Here is a 21,952-nt window from a genome sequence, read left to right on the forward strand (position 1 = left end):
TCCCAACTTGGAGGGGGCGAGCCACCTTTTTCCAGCATAGGACCATGGCCTCGGACTTGGAGGTGCTGATCCTCATCCCAACCGCTTCACACTCGGCTGCAAACTGCCCCAACGTGTGCTGGAGATCACAGTTTGATGAGGCCAACAGAACCACATCATCTGCAAAAAGCAGAGATGCAATCCTGAGGGCGCCGTACTGGACACCCTCCTCACCCCGACTGCGCCTTGAGATCCTGTCCATGAAAATCAAGAACAAGATTGGAGACAAGGTACAGCCCTGACGGAGACGACCCTCCTGAATCTTCTGGCCCTGCCTCCTCTGTGGAGGGCGTGTTGGTCGCTCCTCAAAGTGTTCCTTCCATCGTCCGACCACATCTTCAGTTGAGGTCAGAACCTCCCCATCCCTGCTGAGAACAGCCTGGACAAGGCCCTGCCTGCCCCTCCTGAGTCGCCTGACACTTTGCCAGAACCTCTTTGAGGCCAACCGAAACTCCTTTTCCATGGCCTCCCCAAACTCCTACCATACCTGAGTTTTTGCTTCCATGACAGCCGTTGCTGCAGCCCTTTTGACGTGCCGGTACCTCTCAGCCAATTCCCGAGTCCCCCGTGCTAGCCAAGCCCGGAAGGGCTCCTTCTTCAGCCTGAAGCCTTCCCTCACCGGTGGCATCCACCACTGGGTCCTTGGGCTGCCGCTATGGAGGTGTGAGTTGAAGATCTTCCGGACAAGGTCCTCAGCCAGCTGTTCCCAGTTCACCCTCACTATGCGCTTGGGTTTACCAGGTCTGTCCGGCAGCCTCCCCCGCCATCTGATCCAACTCGCCACCAAGTGGTGATCAGCTTACAGCTCTGCCCCTATCTTCACCCGAATGTCCAGCACATATGGCCGCAGGTCTGATGAGATGACTACAAAGTCGATCATCGACCTTTGGCCTAAGGAGCTCTGGTACCAGGTACACTTAAGAGCCGCCTTATGCTTGAACATGGTGTTTGTTATGGACAATCCATGACTCGCACAGAAGTCCAACAACAAAGCACCACTCGGGTTCAGATTGGGTAGGCCGTTCCTCCCAGTCACTCCCCTCCAAGGCTCTCCATCATAGCCAACGTGTCACCAGATGGTGTGTTCACTAGGACACTTTCCAGTGTCTCTAGGAAGGCTGGGTACTCTGAGCTGCCATTCAGCACTTTTGCCGTCACGACAGTCAGAGATTTCCCCCCTGCAAACCGAAGTTGCAGTGAGGCGACCCTTTTGTTCATCGGGACAAACTCCAACACTGTGGCGCTCAGTCAGGGGCTAACAAGTAACCCCACATCTGCCCGTCACCTCTCACCCCAGGCAATTCTGGAGAAGGATAGAGTCCAGCCCCCATCCAGGAGTTTGGTTCCAGAGCCAAGGCTGTGCGTAGAAGTGAGCCCAATTATATCTAGTTGGTATCGCTCCACCTCCAACGCAAGTCCTGGCTCCTTCCCCCCTGAGACGTGACATTCCACGTACCAAAAGCCAGATTCTATTCCATAAGTCCAGTCCGCCAGGGCCCTCGCCCCAACCCGCCATCCATGTGGCATCGCACCCGGCCCCTATTTCTCCCATCGCAGGTGGTGGGCACATGAGAGGGCGGCCCTCTTCTATGTGGGTGCTGATCATAAGGGCTTTCAGAATCGCTTTTTGTCTAGCCCTTCACCCGGGACCTCTCTGCCTTGGGTGACCATACCAGAAGCTACATGCTCCAGGCAGCACAGCTCCCAGGATCACAGGGGCTCACAAACCCCTCCACCACGATAAGGTTGCGATTCCAGGAGGGGCAAACCTCTTATCATTTCTGTAAATAGTTATGTAAATAGTTGCAGCGGTAGGGAAGATCCATGATCATTATTGTGTTTGTTTTTCTCCTGTTTTTCTTCAGTTGGGCAGTTTCTATCATTATTTTTTTTTCTTTCATGTGTGTAGAGATTGTTTATTAATAGTTAGTGCCAGTTTTTATTTTGTTATTTTCTCTTCTTTGGCTCAAAGCCTTATTTGCCTTTTTTCTGTCTTTTTGTTTGTTTGTTTTTTAAGTAAGTAGATTTGAATTAAAATTATGTGTCTCACTCTTTGTTGTGGCGTAATTGGTCAGGTTTACTGTGTTAAACCTGCTTCTGACCTGATTAGTACTGAGTTATTACACACAGCATAAGTTGGCTTAGTTTTAGTAATATGTTTAATGATGATAAGCTTGCTGTGTTAAGTCTAGATAGAATACAGTTATTAGACTGGTATATCCCAACCTCTGTGCTAAAATAAAATACATTATTTTATTATTTATAAAATACATGCAATACTTAAAATGCACGCATTAGTGAACGTTTGAGTAAAGAGAGATGAGGGTGAAAAGGATGAAATGAAACCAAAGCAAAGACACAGTCCTGAGATCTGATCCTCTGATTCTCACACAATGGTTTGATGAGTGGAGATGAAGAGAAAAGTCTGCTCCTGTCAGTCTTCCTGACTGTGTTTCTAATCCTCATCATACACACACCTGTACAGTCAACCTGTCATCACACTCACTACACACTCACACATTACAGTCCTACATCTGGAGTCATGTGGTTGAATGACTGTTCCCATGGAAGCAAGATCATTCAGACTGTTGATTGGCAGTCCATCCTTCTTGGTGCTGGATGGATGTGATGTGACCAGCAGATGGAGACAAAGTCCTGATTTCCTCATCACTCCTGAAACTCATCTCTAATGTCTGTCATCAGCTCTAATGTTCATTTTCATTGTCTCATGTCTGTCCTCTGTGTCTAATGTCTGCCCTCTATATCTAATGTCTGTGCTCTGTGTCTAATATTTGTCTTCATGGTCTAATCGTAATCTAATCTCTTTAGTCCAGAAAAAAAGGAATAAGGAGAGTGAAATGTTTCTCAACCATTTACAGACCTAACACATCAAACCCTTTTAATTTTTTTTTATGTGGTGGTGGAGAGTAATAATGCCACCACTAGATGGAGACATTTCCCTGTCCTGGCAGTACCCCATCTCCTCTTATTCAGACACACTTTACTACAGCCTGAGTCACATGAAGACAATCTCTGGATGACAGTGGAAGAAAGACAGACAAGAGTGACCGAGTGTGTGTGTGTGTGTGTCTGTGTGCGTGTATGTGTGTGTATATATCATGTATTTGTATTTTGGGGGAGACTGAAAGTTCCCAGTAATATGGCATAATCTGACTAAATTGCCCTGTGCTGATTATGACTCTAGTTAGAGACACAGAAATCAACGGAGAGTCTCTGATATTGTACTGAGAGATAACTGTGAGTGTGAATGCGTGTGTGCGTGTGAAAATGAACACTCAATATCTGAATATTTGTTCATAGTTTTTTCCTTGAGAGTCACTATATTACAGTATCCATTCATACACTAATACACTGTCTTTCTACATTAACACTGATGCCTGAAAGGGGTCGCATACATAATCGTTGTGTAGAACGACAGAGACCATCTTCTGTGTATGTTTGAAAATCTGTGCATATCTTTACCTGTTTCAAATGTCAGCAGGTGTCCAGCAACTGTGGCGAGCATAAGGCAGTGGAATGAGAGAAGTAAAAACAGCATTTGGTCAAAATAAGAGTAATTCACACATGCCCATTCTATTGAACGGCAGGGTCACTGAAGGATAATTCGTTCTCAGTCATGCAAAAGTAGTGTTGCCTACTTGATAACCAAAGCATTTTCTCGCCACGCTTTGCCGTGTTTCCATCTGTTTTGTATTTCAGAGAATGTTCTGCGAGGCCATCAAGCCTGGAAAGTGAGGAAAAAGGTAAGAGAAACAAACAAACACGAAGCTTTTCTCTAGCGTTATTTTGGAAAAAAACGTTGACGTTTTAACAATGTAGGTTTACGGTGCATGAAAAGGAGAAAGAAAGCGGTCGAGATAGGTCAGATGAGTAATCACTCACAGAAAACTTATATTAAAATCGTAAAAAAAAAAAAAAAAAAAAAAAAGAATCATCAATAGAGGTGATAGCGTGTGCAACGGTGGAAAAAAAATTCAGGGAAATCACTCCTACACGAATGAATGCGTCAGGTAGTCAACTTGAGCGAGCTTGTCAGTCTAGAGGACAGAGCGTGCATTGATAAACAGATGCGACTGGTTTATCTTCATTTCTCTCCAGCCTCTTTGGTCATGGCCGGATAGACAGTAGAGTTATAAAATGAAATGAAATATCCAGTAAGAGATTACATCTCCAGATTAAACTGGGCAATGCGTTAACGGGGCAAGCGAGACTGTTTTTCATTAATAGTCTTTTGGGGTACAGCAGCATTAAACAGTAACACCTTTTATCATGTAAAGAGACGCGGATTAATGCACGTGAATTTCAGAAGTTACCCGTCTAGATAATAGGTTTAGTTAACAACAAGCGTATTGTAGTTAATGAAATAGCTCTCAGTTTCCCATTTACTCTTTTTGAAATTTCTCAATTAAAGACCTAATGAATGTGCTTCGTCATTTTACTGAGACATTTACAATGTTGTCATGTATGAATCAATAAACATTAATTATTTTTGACATGATCGTTTAAGAAACGTGCAAAATGCATGCGCATTTGCGATCTAATTATATTTCCACCATGAAATTATTGAGTGAGGATGCTTGCATGATTTCAAGTTGTAGTTTGGAAAATCGACGGCCAGAAGTAGATAACAAATGTAAACACTAGGTGGCGATAATGTATCGCCGCTCAACACTGCAAGCGAGCAGAACGTTGAAGACTTGTTTACGTGTTTCCCACGCTTTCACTGAGTGGGTTTCGTGTTCCACTCTGGATCGTTAAGAGTTTACTGAACGTAGACTTCAAGGCTTTTATTAATTTCTTCGTGATTCCGAATCCAGGATATGATAACTTATTCCTCAAGGCAGTTGAACATTTGTGCGTCTGCAAGTATTAAAGGGCGTATTTGCAGTGGCCGGCTGATGGAGACAGGGAAAAAAAATCCCACTGAAACGCCTGTGCTATGGTTACTGATGTCCGCTACAGTAATATCAGACGCTTTGCAAGGAAAAACAATGGGGCTCTCCCCAAATTAATTCACTTTTCCATGAACGTGAAGACTGAAGCTCCAGCAATAAAAAGTTTGCATATTCCAACACACCTTGAGCTGGTTTGAACACGCTTCTATCAGTTATCACACAATCTCCGAAAGGTTCTTTTAAAATGACGAAGACTAAGACGTGTGTCAGGCGATTGATCAGACTCCTATTTTAACGAAAATAAAGAGACCAGTCAGCCGGTCATTCCCATATTCATAAAAAAAACACGTTTTTTATTATTTACATAAATTACAAGAAACCACGAACTGGATCACCAAAATCTACATTAAAAACATCTGGTATATAATACATTGAACAGATTGAACTACAGTTTACTCCAAGTCTCAGACAACAGTTCCGTATCTTTTCGGTAAAAAGAAAGGGTATACATCGTGTAACTGGCATCTCATTTCTTATGTCTAATAGTCAAATATTGGAGAAAGAAAACAAAAGAAAGAAAGAGAGAAAGAAAAATCCGGAACGTTGTACTAACAGTACACTGAGAAGAACATTGCCAGATCTGCCAACTGTGTTTCGTCGTCGTCGCCCCCCCCCCCCCCCCCTTCAGTATTCTGTCAACACCTGATTCTAGACTAGTTGATTCTAGAGCTCTGTAGAGTATGTTTGGCTGAAGAACATGACGTCACGCTTGGCTTCTACAAGGAGGATGTCGTTGAGTCTACCACTTCTCTGCCGTTACACACCGTGGGAACGATGTTGGAAGCCGAGGCTGAAAGGAAATAGCAGTGAATTAGAATCAGTGCTAATCCTCAGTAAATAAGAAGCTACGGGTTATTTAATGAACTGTAGGGTTACACAGGCACATGAATACACAATGTGAGCATGACATGTGATGAACGTTAAATTTTGCTGAATAATTAATGACATTACTTTGCCAGCTATGTACTGTTGTTGTATAGTTACAAGGTAAAACCCACACAGAATGGATGTTAATGTTCACGCTAGTTTAGCCTTTGCTGAGAGAATATACGTTATGACATCACTTCCCTCTCGTAGTTACCATACCTAGTTACCACGTAATGATATTCTTCTGTGAGGATCACGAGGTGAAAACGATGCTACAGAGGAACTTTCAAATGAGACCTTTATCTCACATTTACATTTATTCATTTAGTCGACACACTCATCCAGGGAGGCTTGCAGTTCTTCCCTGTGTCAGAGAGGAGAATGTTCTGGAACAGCATCTGGGTTAAACGTCTCAGTCAAGGACAGATCCACACAGATTTGATATGTTTTGGATTAAAACGATTGGGCTGTTTCCTTCACTACAACACCTCTAACCACCCTGCTCAAACTATAACTAATATACAGCTAGAGTTAACCACCCTGCTCAAACTATAACTAATGTACAGCTAGAGTTAACCACCCTGCTCAAACTATAACTAATATACAGCTAGAGTTAACCACCCTGCTCAGACTATAACTAATATACAGCTAGAGTTAACCACCCTGCTCAAACTATAACTAATGTACAGCTAGAGTTAACCACCCTGCTCAGACTATAACTAATATACAGCTAGAGTTAACCACCCTGCTCAAACTATAACTAATGTACAGCTAGAGTTAACCACCCTGCTCAAACTATAACTAATATACAGCTAGAGTTAACCACCCTGCTCAAACTATAACTAATATACAGCTAGAGTTAACCACCCTGCTCAAACTATAACTAATGTACAGCTAGAGTTAACCACCTTGCTCAAACTACAACTAATATACAGCTAGAGTTAACCACCCTGCTCAAATTATAACTAACATACAGCTAGAGTTAACCACCCTGCTCAAACTATAACTAATATACAGCTAGAGTTAACCACCCTGCTCAAACTATAACTAATATACAGCTAGAGTTAACCACCCTGCTCAAACTATAACTAATGTACAGCTAGAGTTAACCACCCTGCTCAAACTATAACTAATGTACAGCTAGAGTTAACCACCCTGCTCACACTATAACTAATATACAGCTAGAGTTGTTTTCTGTTGGATCGGTGAAGACAGTAGTTATCACTAATGTGTGACATAGATGTTTGATTGCGAGTTCATTTACCTATATCCCTCAATGTTTTTATACACCATTGTACATGTTAAACCTGTAACCATGGTGAGAAATAGTTAACACAGTGTTGTTGTTCTTTTATGATAGCAGGACATAACTTGCAATAGTGAATTGTTATCTTTTTTATATATATAAATAAACAGTCAGATGTTTAGCCAGGGCAGCCTGATTGAAGTGATGTGGCACTCCACAGTGACTAACTACAGAAAACGCTGTATTTATTCCTATTGTGTAGCTACATGTGTGTCGCTTCTCACAAAAGTATCACACTCCCCCCGCCCTTTTTTTTTTACGCATTAGATTCCATCTCCTTTATTGTTGCTATGTGACAGCTTCTTGTTTCTATGGTAATTCCATTGTTACTACATTGATGAAACTGCTGGAAGTGAAGGGAACTGTTTAAAAAGAGATTCTCCTCTGGTTAAAAGGCTGTGGGTGCTCATTCCGTGTGCCCAGTCAGGTACACTGCTGTGTTTCAGCTGACATCTCAAGTGCTGTGTGTTAAATGCCAACACCTTCTCACTCATCGTGTCTAAAAATCAACGTATTCTGAAGGCAATATTTTCGAGCACTACATTATTCGGTCGTACTACACATCATAAATTATTATTATTGACCAGCTCGCATGGATTTTATTGTCGGAGGTAAATTATAAACGTGTTTAGTCTCAGTAAACTTAAAGAGTGCACATTTCCAAAATGGTGAAAATGGAACACACACACACACAAGAAGAACAAGACAAAAAAACCCAAAAAAAAACAAGCACTTCCTTTGATTTATTATACTTCTCCTGTCTTTTCCCACCCCATTCTGCACCCAGTCTCCCCCAGTGTATTCCCCAGTGCATTATGGCATTTTGAAAAATGCTGACAGCCAGAGAAAACATTATTAACGGAGTGTTAGGTAGAGGCCATACCCTGGGAGAGGCTGGACATGTGTCCTGTTGTGACGCTGAAGCGTGTCGTGGCAACCCGCAGCGTGGTGACGTTTTTCTGGGGTTGGAACAGGATGATGTGGATCTTGGGAGCGAAGAGACAGCCCAGAACCACCGAACCGCTCAGACTCACTGAGATGCACATGGTGGTGGTCTGAACCTGTACACACACCCATACACACATAAACACACATGCATACACAAATGCGCACACACACACACACACACACACACACACACACACACAAACACATGCACACACACACACACACGCACACACACACACAAAGGAGGAGAGAGACATAGAAAAAAGACATACACTCTGATCAGACCTTGACCGAGGTGCGGGTTATGTCATGACTTATGGCTTTCAGCTGAGACGTGAAATAAGATTGAAGACAGATAAATGTGCTCTCGCCTTTTGGCAGATTTCTCCCGTCAGAGCCCATGTTTAATTTAGTTTTTAGCTTTCAAAGGGGTCGATTTGGCCTTCTGTTGATCTCGCCTCATCATAGCACATGTGAACAGGTATAAAATGATACAGGGGAACCCAGTTTGTGAAGGTAAATGAATCAAATGTGTGGGAAGGCTCTTTCCAGTGTCATAAACAGCACATGTCCCTATGTGTCTCATACATCATTCCCTTTCCTAGTCTCTCATTGGCTGACCGCTTCTCTCCAGAATCTCATTCTGTGTTTGGAGTGGGTTTCTGTAGTGTGTGAACAAGGTCGATTTCCTGCATAATAATGTCAGCCCTTGAAACGAGGGTAACAGAAGCTATGACGGCAAAGGAATACAACGGAGACCAAAACCAAAACGTTTTACAGATTTCCACCAGTTTCTCAAATGTCTTTACAAAAAAAAGGTACTGCTATTTTTTCTCGTTTGCGTATCGGTTCGGTTCCGTTTCAAAACGGCTGTTTTCTGTGTATTTCATCAGAGAACGAGAGAAAAAGGCCCGTGAGAAAACCACATATCCTCATGTTACCCGATATCAACAAAAAGCTTTGAAGTATTCGGGCTGATTCACCCCCCAAAATAGGTTCACAGAAATGTCATTGAAAGTGCTATTGCATAAGAGTAAACTTTGAGTGGTTTAAATAATGCAACACATCTGGGCTGGCTACACTGCAAAGAGAAACACCAAATACTGCTTTCCAGTAAGGCTCCAGTCTCTTCCCACTGAGACCCAGTACCTCTGACAGCATTTTATGAACACTTTCTTCTTTCTTCTTTTTTTTGTTTCTTTCTTTCTTTCTTTTTTTTGTATATTGATATCTCTTTGATCTTTTTGATTCGACATTCGAGATAAAGCACTTCTCTGCTCTGCCCTGTGACGCTCTTGGTCAGTATGAACGGGTCAAATATGAAAACACTCATTATTTTTTCTCAGAAACACAAATCACGAGTCCTTCATCTTGATATTAGACTGTAATGCCTTCTTTCCTGAGAGTGAAGAGGAAAACCACCCAGACGCCAACAGAGAAATAAACTTCAGATGAGAAAGCCTCACAATGGTTAAAAATGACAGAGACAATTAAAAAAAAAAAAAAAAGCTAAATTGGTGGATAACATTAAAACGTGGTCAAGTGGTCAAAACAAACAATTAATCCATTTTCTTAGTGGTTCTGGATGCTTATGTTCAATAGAGTTGTAATGTAGGACACCAGTGCACACCAGTATGGATGACATCGCCAGGTATAACACCAGTATGCTCCACTGCAGCACTTCCACTCAAGGACAGATGTGCAGCATAAATCATTTTCATGTGTGGTGAAAACATCCTGAATTGTAAGATTCATGCTGCAGTAGCATTTGTAAACCAGTCACTACCTGCCTGAAATGTGTACCGTTTGTAACCTAAAAGAAGGTTATGGAAGAAATACATAAAATTGATGTTAATCTTTTGTTTGTTTGTTTGTTTGTTTGTTTACTACATGGTCAGAGTCAGACCAGGAACGCATGACAATAAAAGATCGAATGTTAATAATATAATGGCGGTGTAAGACTGGAAGAACTGATGGATCATTAAGATCTAAAGTTTGGAGATCACAGTGTGGAACAGTTTTGAGATGAACACAATTCCAAGACCTCCATTTAAGATAAAGACTATATGGTTTGTATATTTATATGATTGACTAGTCTAATATCCCTACTAAAATTTGCTTAAAAAAAAGAATGAAGACATTAATTATTCTGGTACTTGGTGAAATGGTGGGTAAAAACTTAATGAGTATTAAATCTGAGTTTAAGAGAGCTCTGAGATGATTCATTCAAGCGCAAAAAAATCCTTCAAAATCAAATTCAAATGTAAATTAATTCTACTGCTGTTCTGAGATTCACAAAAAACAGTGTGAGGCATTCTCATACAGGTTTAAGACACCCCTGCTCTAACATATCAAACCTGCACACGCATATATATATATGTGTGTGTGCACACACGCACGCGTGTATGTGGGAATGTGTATGTGTGCGTATCTGTATCACTGAATGCTGAAAGCATGTATGTGTGTGTGTGTGTGTGTGTCTTTGTGTCTGAGTGTGTGAAAATGCTATTGCATAAGAATGTGTTTATATATATGTATGTGTGTGTATGTGTCTGAGTGAGTGTGTGCATGAGCATGTGTGTGTGTGTGTGTGTGTATGTATGTGTGTGTAAGATAATTTCTCTGGTTCTCTCTCTTTAAGGCACTCCATGGTCCCAGCACAAGGGCCACAGCTGGGACTCTGCCCTGTCTTTTTCACACCTCACTCCACATTGCTGTGTAGAGGGCCAGTGAGGGACACTGTGTAGAAGGCCAGTGAGGGACACTGTGTAGAGGGCCAGTGAGGGACACTGTGTAGAAGGCCAGTGAGGGACACTGTGTAGAGGGCCAGTGAGGGACACTGTGTAGAGGGCCAGTGAGGGACACTATGTAGAGGGCCAGTGAGGGACACTGTGTAGAGGGCCAGTGAGGGACACTGTGTAGAGGGCCAGTGAGGGACACTGTGTCCCCCTCTGTGTGCCTCTTTTCCCCTCTTCACTGACACTGACATTCCCCAAAGAGCCACAACAGAACACCAAACACCTCGCATACGGACTCAGAGGACGCACAAGAACAGACCTCAGGGAGAACCTCCTACACTTATGATAGAACAAATCTTTCTCTCTCTCTCTCTCTCTCTCTCTCTCTTTGTCCTTCTCTTTCTCTCTCTCTCTCTCTCTGATGGACATCTGAGGAGAACCTAAATCTGATCTGATATACTTATCTGATATAAGTGACGATTTAAACCGTGTGTGTGTGTGTGTGTGTGTGTGTGTATGTGTGTCTGCATGTGTCTGTGTGTGTGTGTGTGCATGTGTGGATTTGAGGGCTGGCTTATGCACCTGTCTGTTAACATATTCTTTCTGTGCCTAATGCGATATCAGTGTAAGCAACCTTCAGCCTGGCAAGCCACAGATAATACGTGCCTCCCATATTCAAGGTCCACTCAAAAACCGTTCCATTCAGCTAACCCCAATCCTCCTGAGCAAGGTCCTGAGTTCCTGTGAGAATTGCATTAAGGTTGAAAAATACAATGTTTGTGTCCAACCCTTCCCTTCCCCAAAAATAGATCCTAAACACGTGACAATGATCTAGGGCTTAGCCAATGGCATTGTTTGGTTCATATAGGTTAGTACAAACGCTCCACTCCTTTGGATGGTGCTTCTTCTTGCGAAGGGAGCAGAAGCAGACTGTGAGTCAACTGAGTCTCAGCTGGTTCTCAGCCAATGGCCTGATTACTGTCCACTGAGTCATTATTCCCCCAGTGGCTCAAAATATTTTCTGTAATTTAGAAGCATATCCTCTGGAAACTCACACTTCACTAAGCATATCACAATCTTTTAATTTGTACTCTCTCTCTCTCTCTCTCTCTCTCCTTTCTCTCACATGCCCTCCCAGATCACACAGCCGCCTGTGAGCATCCTGTCCCATTATGCAAGTGTTTCTCCCTTTTTTCTTTTTCTTTTTTTTTTCAGGCGAGACAGATCACGTATGAAATTTGCATACAAACACACAATCTCTTTTACTTGTGGAAACACCGAGATATAGCTGAGGTATAGCCGTAGTCCCAGGGAGATGCGCGGCATCTAAAATATCTTTGGTGGAATGTCATTCAGATCATTCCGTTCATTCCTTTGTCATTAAGTGCCAGATTTGAAGGAGATTTTCAATCAAATTCTGTCGCATCTTTTTTAATCCTGTCATTTACCCGGATATCATCTTCCCCGGTTCCTTTGTTCTCTATCGGAACAGATTTTCCAGCCACATGAAAAGCAAGGCGGTTCCTTTTATCAGCGCTAAAGACCGACGATCAAAGGATTTTCATATCTGTTGTTGCAATCTGCAGGTACTGAAGAGAAGACTCAGTAAGGCAAAGTGAACTCACTGACTTATGTGCTTACAGAAGCGCCGAACTGTTAAAACGAAACGAAACGAAACAAAACAAAACAAAAAATGAATGCAGGCTAGAGCAGCTCTGAGGCTGATGGTCTAAAATAGCCCACGATTCAAAACCATGACACAGATCTCCGCCCGACGCAGTTTTGATTTGAAACCGTGGCAGCGAAATCCTTTCCCGGCGGGGGGGGGTGAACGTGTTGTCGAGGCACTGATGCTTTTGTCCTTACAGGAGTGAAAATGAAGCTCTGTCGTAACACAGAGAACAGCTAAGGACAAGGATTTTTTAAAGAGAATTTATACCAAAAAAAACCAACAACAAAAAAAAAAAAACAGAATCTTAGCCAGAGGATGTCTTTCATTTTGTTGAGACAAACAAAGTAAAAAAAAGAAAGAGAGAACTTTTCGCCAATCATTTTGCTTTGAGCAACTACATGGGGCAGCTTCTTGTCCTGTTTATCCGTGCAGACACACGTAATGGCAGATACTGTCAGTGCTAAAGATAACATAAGGAGATGTTTTTCCATCTCATTTGACTTTGTGGTCCTCCAATTTCAAAATGAGATGTAAACATGGGATGGGTATCCACTAAGATATTCAAACTATCTTTCTACATTCTTGGTCACTATGGCTTTTGCATCAGGTAGCATACAGAATCCGGAGCTTCAAAAACATTTGAAGTTTAAAGTAAATCCCTAAATGCCCACTTCCCACGGTGCTGTCAAGCTGCCACAGGAATGCAAACTAAACTGTGAATGAAAAGCTGGTTTAGCGGCAAGAGCTGTACAGACAGATGGACTCACCCTGTAGTCACTGGCAGTGACATAGAAGATGGGCTGGAACGCCAGCCAGATAATGCAGGTGGTGTACATGGTAAAGCCGATGAACTTGGCCTCGTTAAAGTTCTCCGGGCACTTTCTGGTCTTGAAGGCGTAGAAGGTGCAGAGGATGATGAGGATGCAGTTGTACGTGAGGGAGACCAACATGCTCGAGTCCTTGCTGTTACACTTTAAGGTGACCACGTCTCTCCTCTCGGGACTGACCTCCTTACGAACACCTGGAGCCTCAACCAGGAGCCAAATAACTACCACTAACAGCTGGCAGGAGATCAGAGCAGAACAGATGGCCACCTGGGAAGCAGGGCTAATGAACCGGGGTCTTTGCGCCCCATCCTTCACGCCGTTAAAGATACGAGCGATGCGATTGGTCTTGGTCAGCAGCGCAGAGTAACAGACAGCAAAGGAGGTTCCCAGGCCAAGGCGACGCAGGGTACAGACCACGGCGGAGGGTTTGGCGATGTAGATGAAAGTTATGCAGTAACACATAAGCACTCCAAGCAACAGGATGTAGGAGAGCTCACGGCCGCTGGCCTTTACGACAGGCGTGTCGTTGTTCTTCAGGAACAGGCCGATGACAAAGAGGGTGCATAACATACCCAGACAGGCGATGGTGACGGGGCCGACTGCCCACGCATCCTCCCAGTGAATGTACTCTTCAGGTAGATCGTAACAGCCCGTCAGGTTGGCAAGGGGCCACTGACCAAAGCTGCAGTCCGCGCAGGTGAACTCGTCGAGGAGGTACTGGTAGGGTTGACAGGGAATACAGATCCAGCAACAGACGTCGCCGGGCTGCATGCTCTTGATCTCGTTCTTCCTGCAGGGGTCGCTGCACTGTGACGTCGGCACCACTTGGTTCTCCCAGGGAATCAGGCTGGTGTCTAGGCTCAGGCTCTGAGCCCAGTAGCCCACTTTGCGGTAGACGTACCTTCCGTCCTCTTTGTGGTAGTGGAAGATGTTGTATCGGCCCAGGCTGTCTCCAACAGCATCAAAGCGCACGACGGTCTCAGTGTCGGCTGGACGGAAGGGAGCTTTGAGAGGCAAAACACACACACACACACACACACACACACACACACACACACAAAAAGAAATATCAGGACAGTTTATGCTAAAGGAATTCATGAGGGGCAGTTTTATTATTTATTTTCATTTATTTTATAATGAAAAAGCATGTTCTATTATAAACAGTGATAAACTGCCCAACCTTAGGCCACTGCCTCATATCCTCTATTTTGTCCTGTTTCGTCCGTGTGCTCCTCACTGAGCGAGTAAAATGCTTTGGACACAGGTGCGAACAGAACATTTACATGATTGAGGCCAGAAGGTCTGAGCCACAAGTCCGCCAAGTTTCTTTGATGTAAATCCTTCTGGCCCAACAATATCAGAAATAGATCGGTTTGGTTCGGGGGGTGGTGGGGGGGGGGGGGGGGGGGGAGAGAAAACAAAAAGCGGTGTTGTTGTTTTAAATTTGAAAAACATCGACAGACCGGTATCGATGTCTCCCCTGCACTCCCTGTCCCGCCCTCAACCCCTAACTGAGATTTACTAACGATGCCGTCAGCCGCCAAGTATAGATGCCATTCCCCCCTCAAGTATGCAGTGAATCATGCCACTCTGCTTTATTGAACTATTGTTAAAAAAAACAAACAAAAAAAAAAAATTGAGGTCAGTTTACAAAAACAATATTGCATGCTTTTCAGTCAGCTGTGGAAATACTTCTAATGCAGACACACACAGCATGTGGGATATCAGCTTTAAATCCAAACAGTTTCTCTATAACGGAGATGTCCCAAGGGGACGCCTGTCAAAATCCAGCCATGTTTGAGATGGATTGTTTGGTGAGACGAAAACCAACGTGATTTACACCCACCCACCCAGAATTACCCCGGGAAGATGGATCCTCATATGCCTATTGCAAGAACGCTCTGAGTGTGCTCTTTCACCCAAAACCTTAGAAATCCGCATCATTAAAATGTTTTGTTCAGGTATCAAGGCACCAGAAATGCTTCTGCAGAAGAGTGTTGACCAAATCCAGAAAAACTATTAATGTGCGATGAAAAATAGCTTTTTCAAGACAATAGCTTTGAGAAAGATAACACTTTAATAATTGGCTTCATGAGAACTGTGACTATGATATTCATTTTTGAGGACAAAATCCCTATGTGCTGTTGAGACCGTGACAAATATATCCTCAGGAGCATGAAGAGAATTAATGCTTCATCTCCGCTGATTGAGTCGTCAGTACTCTTCTTATCTTCTCCAACAACAATGAAAACAATTTAAATCAACTGAAGGCTCCCTTCCAAACATAGAATTGTTTTGAATTTGTTTTTGAATTGAATTGAGCACACTGTAGTTTATTGAATATGTCACCACCTCATGGGATCATTCAATGGCGAGGGGAAAAAAAACACGATATCCTGAACAGATGACATCACCATGATAAAGATAAAGATGTCAAATAAGACCGAGGTTATATTCCCAACAAAATCTCTATTATTTTACTTCCCTGCATTAGCATTGATCTGGAGTCTAATATTTATCAGAATAGGCTGAGCTGGATCCCGTTGGTTTTTCAAACAGTTGTTTTGATACAGATAGAATACAGGTAGAGCATACAATAGATGTGTAAACTACGAGACAAACCCACCATCAAACCTGGTCTTCAGAATGTGGTCCTTGTAGAACTTCTTCCCGTTTCCAGGCTTCATGGCATTGCAGACTTTGGTTGTGTTGGGACACACCGCTTGTCTCATGCTATGTAAAGCATTAGCCATAGCATAGACTGCGTTCACCACAAACATGATCTTGGACTCCTGCTCAAACTTGCCGTCGCGGAGTGAGTGCTTGCTGCAGCTGAGGTCGTGCAGGCTGCACTGAAATCGATGTTCCCAGAACTCTCTGAACCAAGGGTTTCTCGTGTTGTTGTATGGGTTTAGGTTGGTGAAGTACTCCTCAAACTCAAGGACGGGGTATGAGGCCAGCTCAATGGTGATGGCCCCGTCTGCCACTGACTCGCTACCCCTCACCACGCTCTCCTGTGCCCCCCAGCCGTCGCTGGCCACCCAGATGAACGTGACGTTCATGCGGGCAGCGGCCACAAGCAGCTCGCGGGCATCTTCGCTTCGGGTGAAGAGAATCACCACTTTGGCGTTTGATTTCTGGAGTAAGGAGCGGATCACCGCCTCGTAACTATAACGGTCCATGGTTCTGCTGACCTTGGCCGACGTGGCGATGCAGATTTGCAGGGCGCGGGCTTCCTGCTGGAACGCGTCGATGCCCGTCTCGCCGTAGTCGCCCTCCGAGGCCACGGTGGACACGTAGGTCCAGTTGAAGTAACGGAGGATCTCAGCCATGGCTTTGGCCTGGTAGAAATCTGGGGGCACGGTCCTGGCAAAGTAGTCGTAGCGGGTTTTGTCGCTGAGCTTGGCACTGGTAGAGGCGTAGCTGATCTGAGGGATCTGGAACAGCCGAAGTAGGTTGGCCACCTGCACGAGAAAAAAAAAAAAAAGATACCAAAACAGACTGACCCAAAAGAAATACAACTACAGTAATTCATCACTTAAGGGCTGCCCAAGTTCAGTGTCTTCATAATTTTATGGACGTACTACATCGTAAAAAACTCCTGAAAGGTTCATGTTACAAAAGCAAAAATGTCATAATGTTACACAAGCAGAAGAAACACCATTTTACCTGAACAATCTGATTTGTCTGCCTCTGTTTCTCTCAGTTAGATTACAGAGCTAAAGAATTGCTTTCAGCCAGAATATAAAATGGCCCATTAGAGCAGTTGTCATTTGACGTTTAGACTGCCAAAGCAATCAAATCCCACTCATCTTCAGCTTATCATCTCTCAAAATGCAGAGTGCACTTCAGACATTTCACATTACACGTCTCTAATTACATAACATTCCTGAAATTGTTAGGAACTCCAGGGTTATCCATCCCCAGTCTAAGCTTTTGTCAAAAAAGAGGATTCAATTAGGATCAGTTACACCGTGTTAAATTCTGATTCTGCTATAGCACACTGTGTATTTGGATGCTGATGTTGTTTCACACACTCCGTTTCTTCACTAACATTAACGTAAAGCATGGTAAAGTAGCAACCATAAGCATTCCTATTCTGTTTAGAGGTTCACACCCTCACACCAAAAAAACCTTAAAGCTTTGTTCATGTACCAATACTTTGATCTTTACCGGTTAAAATGTTTGGGGGTTTTTTTTTTCCAAGCCCCTCCACTTGATCTTTATTTTTTTTTCCTGCCAAAATTAAGGTTTATTTTGTCCCGAAACTCACAGACAGTCAGAGCGTTAAGTAACCGTGAGACGTTTCTTAAGTCCCATGTTGGTTTTCACAGAGTTCTGTTCATGCTGTGTGAAGTACAACCCTCTGACTGAATCTGCCTCAGGCAACTCTTCAGGCGCCTAAAGGAAGTCTGTGTAATCAACTCATAAAGGCCTTCAAGTCTATATATATATATATATATATATATTATGCTATTGTGCTTATTATTCCTATCCGAAGTGTCTGTCCAACGTTCATGGAATATAAATGCTTTTTTCCTTTTCATTAGACTTAACCACCGGTCCAACGTAGATTAGCGGATGGTGTTGTTTAGTGAAGGTCATTGCTACAGAGACGTTTGACAGTTTTAAAAAGACTGGTTGGTGAGCGCATCCGTGCCCATAAGGGGAATTCAACAGGACAAATCCAAGAGGAAGTTTGAAACAGAGCTCTTGTGTTTTGTCTGCTTCCAATTCAGCCAGCTCCTCTCTCACCGTTTCAAAAATATTATTTCTAACTGTGGCAGCATGTAGCACCATTCAAATTCAAAAGACAACAGTGCGTATGTGTGCTTGCCAACTGAAAAAAGAAAAACACTCGCTATTTCATTTTGTAACATCTAACAAATGCAGGTGAGGAGCTGGTAAAACATTTCACAGCTGTCTGCTTACATTTGGCCTTACGGGGCTACTCAGCCAGGTGTGTGAGGAGGAGTCTGAGAGGCATTCCCTACACCTTACATCTCAACGCAGCATCAGCACCTGTGTTAAGTCACCGGGATAACAGCCCTACATTTCATGCATTCATTCATTCATCCATTCATTCATCCGTTCATTCATTCATTCATTCATTCATTCATTCATTCGTCCATTCGTTCGTTCATTCATTCGTTTGTTCATTCATTCATTCATTTGTTCATTCATTCATTTCGTTCATTCATTCATTTGTTCATTGGTTTGTTCGTTCATTGGTTCATTTCTGAACGTATTTACCCACTCCTTCACGTTTACGTATTGTTTCTTTCTTTGATTTTTACTTTCTCACTTACCTTTACCCCTCTTTACACCGTTCACCTGTTCATTCACTCATTCACAGGTTTCATCATTCACTCACTCTCTCTCATTCATCCATCTGTTTGTTCTTTCTTTCTTTCTTTCTTTCTTTCTTCTCTGAATTCATTCATCCACTTGTTTCCGATTTTGTATCCTTTCCTTTTTCCCTCATTCATTAGTTCACTCACACATAAGTTACATCATAACATCGTCCTTTCACTCACTCACTCTAATTCATTCATTCATTCATTCATTCATTCATTCACTCATTCATCCGTTCATTCATTTCTTCATTCCTTCTGTCATTCATGTTCAGGATGCACCCCAGTTCTAAATCTATGCATTATTACTCATGTAGCCTCATTAATATTTAAAGCATACACAGTTGTGATTTCTCAAATTTAACATATTCCAATCTGATTTCTCTGCCTGGGTCTCAGTTATCACTGTGTCCTTAACATTGCAAAGGTCTAGGTGAGGCACTTTGAAATGAATGAATTTCAGATTAAATAAATCTTTAGGAACACCTTTTCTTCTTCATATTACATATTCATATTACCATACCAATATGCGATCCGCGGTGTCACTCCGCTATACCTGTGTGGTCACTGCTTTTAATTCTCTCAGACAGGAAAGAGCACCGGTGAGGCCAGCATTTATTTTTCATGCCCGTCGCCATAGTAACGGCTCTGTTGGAGAGACCTCGTCTTTGGGAAACAGGGCGGTTAATATTGCAGAAGTTTGTTTCTCTAGAGGTTCCCCAGTGTCCCGAGGGGTTGATCTTTCCCAGGGGTTTATTGCCATGAAACGTTATATTAAAAGTGGTTTCCTCTGCAAGACTTTGACAGCCTGTTTAATGAATGCTAGCTGACAAGTCCCAGCAGGAGGTTTCGGTATATGTGACTACGCGGGTTTTTATTTTATTTTATTATTTTTTAAAGTCAGCGGCTGCGTTTGGTTCCGTATAATAGGTTTATTTCACTTTGAGGAGCTAAAATTAAACAGACAAATAAATTGTCTCAACTTCAGCGAAAGTCACAACTCACTTTACAAAATCCCCCATGTTTACTGTGACAATAATATGTTAATATTAAGATACTGACGGCTGTGACTGTTGTCCCTTTGGCCTGTTCCTCTAAAACATAGATTTCAGGGTTATGGTATGAATGAATTTATTTTGTATTACTGATCACATTAATGCTCTAATTTTATATCATTAATCTCCTGTTCAGTTCATAAAGATAGTATTATATGATTCTTGTCCTAGAATGCTAAGATCGGTGATGACTCCCAGTTCCCGGCAGAGATAAAAAAAATTTAAAAAAAACTCTAGATTCTACTAGAGATATAAAACATGAATTTGTGCAAGAGTGCAAATCCATCCAACTTCAGACAGCTAATGAATTCAGATAAGGAGAAGGGAAGATCTAGGGTTAAACTGAAGTCAAATAAAAATAACTTCATGCCTAATCACTGGCTTTCAGAATTCACCTCTGTCTGGTGTTTGGTATAGACACTGTAGTATTGAGCTACCTTCAAGGTTTCCAGACATTTACACTAGACTAGTCAAAGAGAGAAACAGTTGTTGGCAGACACGTTTGCACTGTAGGCATGAATGATTCACTTGATTTATATTTCATTTTTAAAGGACTTAATCGCTCACTGATAGCTAATCTAACTTACCATTCCTCTAGCATGTCCTAAAGACAGAAGCATAGTGCTGTCTGGCAGTATGAGGAAGGTAATATTTCTCACAAAGCTTGTTTTATCCCCAGGGATCTAATGCTGGCAGGGTACATATGGCTCAGATCAAATCCACTTCCATCAGTAGACACCAGCGAGAAAATAAATAAATAAATAAACAAATTCTCTCCTTGCTTCAGGCAAACTCTAGCTAACAAGCTCCTTTATATACAGGAGAAGCATCAATGGTATCAACAAAACTCTAAAAACAGTTTCCAACTGTGATGCTGTATGATGAGTTTTCTCAACGACAGCGTTGAGAAAAACATTTGAATTCTGACCAAACACGGAAACAGTCCTTTCAAGTTCCTGTAGTCGTTCACAAGCCCTTTGTTAGCTCACTGAAAGCGTGGCGAATCAGGGCTGATGTTAAAACATTTGCTACCGAGTGGATCGCCAGAAGGGAAACCATTGAGAAATGTCAATCCAAACTTAAGAACTACGCCCCAAGCAAACCATTTCAATAACGTTCAAGCGCCTCTCAATACGGCCGATTAGTTCTGATTACTTTCGGGATGCATCCTTTTTGCTTTGACTGACTTTAGCGCGTTAGATACGGAGCTCAAGAAGGGCTCGGGGCATTGCTCCGTGACTCCACGTGACGCAGTATTTAATTAAGAAAATTAGGAAGCGGATTTACGGCGGGGAAAAAGGGAGCAGTTGAGCGGATTACCGCGGGAGAGAGCCATGCGGGAGCAGAGGGAATGCCTGGTGTGATCCGTGCACGAATGCAGGCAGAAAAGACCCTGTCTGCCTCCCCTGAAATATGACAGAACCTTCATCTCTTATTCATCTGCACACCAGCACAACACAGGCATACTGTCAACCTCTCAGGCACAAAGCTTTCTGGGCTGCCACACTATTGACATTTTAGATAAAGAGAGAGAGACAGAGAGAGACAGAGAGAGAGAGAGAGAGAGAGTTTGTATGTGCCAATATCAGATACAGCTGAAGAGCAGTTAGCGAGAGCGGAAGTGTCAGTGCCATAATGACCAGGGATTTGGTTGTAGTTTCATTAGATTTATCAGGAGTTTTTTTTTTTTTCTGAATAGCGTATGACTAAAATATGACATTTTCAACTTTGCTGTAATGATATAAGCGTCATCAGGATGGCTTTCCCACATGCACGGGAAAACTTGATTGAATTTACAGCCAGTGGGATTTCTGAACTGAACCACACACACAAAGGAAGACCAGTCCAGGACAGTGATAGGTTTGTGTAAAAAGAAAAAAGGGGGAAAAAAGAGGACACTTTACATATTTACATTAGACATCAGAAAATCAGCCCCAAATAAATCATCTAAACTCTGTGAGATGAATTTGTTAAATCTTTTTAATGCTGAAGAGCAGAATGTATTTATTTGAATAGATTTGTGTTAATGTGGTGTGTTTTAGTTGATGCAATATTTCTTTTCTTGGCAACCACACAAAACTGATGAATTGATTTATTTACTTATTGATATCTTAGTGTACAAGAAGGAGCTAGCCATTCATCTATCCATCCAATCAAAATCCACTTCCCA

General features: G+C 42.6%; 1 protein-coding gene across 1 annotated transcript in view; it reads right to left on the minus strand.

The window, feature by feature from the left end:
• Positions 1–5,731: 5,731 nt before the first annotated feature.
• Positions 5,732–21,952, minus strand: part of grm2a (glutamate receptor, metabotropic 2a) — a 28,029-nt gene continuing 11,808 nt past the window's right edge. Inside the window, exons 2-5 of the mRNA XM_030776706.1 lie at positions 16,000–16,837; positions 13,314–14,377; positions 8,072–8,249; positions 5,732–5,805 (exon numbers count right to left, since the gene is read on the minus strand). Coding sequence (XP_030632566.1) covers positions 5,732–5,805; positions 8,072–8,249; positions 13,314–14,377; positions 16,000–16,837 — 2,154 coding nt within the window. The remainder of the gene's footprint in view (positions 5,806–8,071; positions 8,250–13,313; positions 14,378–15,999; positions 16,838–21,952) is intronic.

This window comes from Chanos chanos, chromosome 6, assembly GCF_902362185.1.
Source record: "Chanos chanos chromosome 6, fChaCha1.1, whole genome shotgun sequence".
NCBI lineage: Eukaryota > Metazoa > Chordata > Actinopteri > Gonorynchiformes > Chanidae > Chanos > Chanos chanos.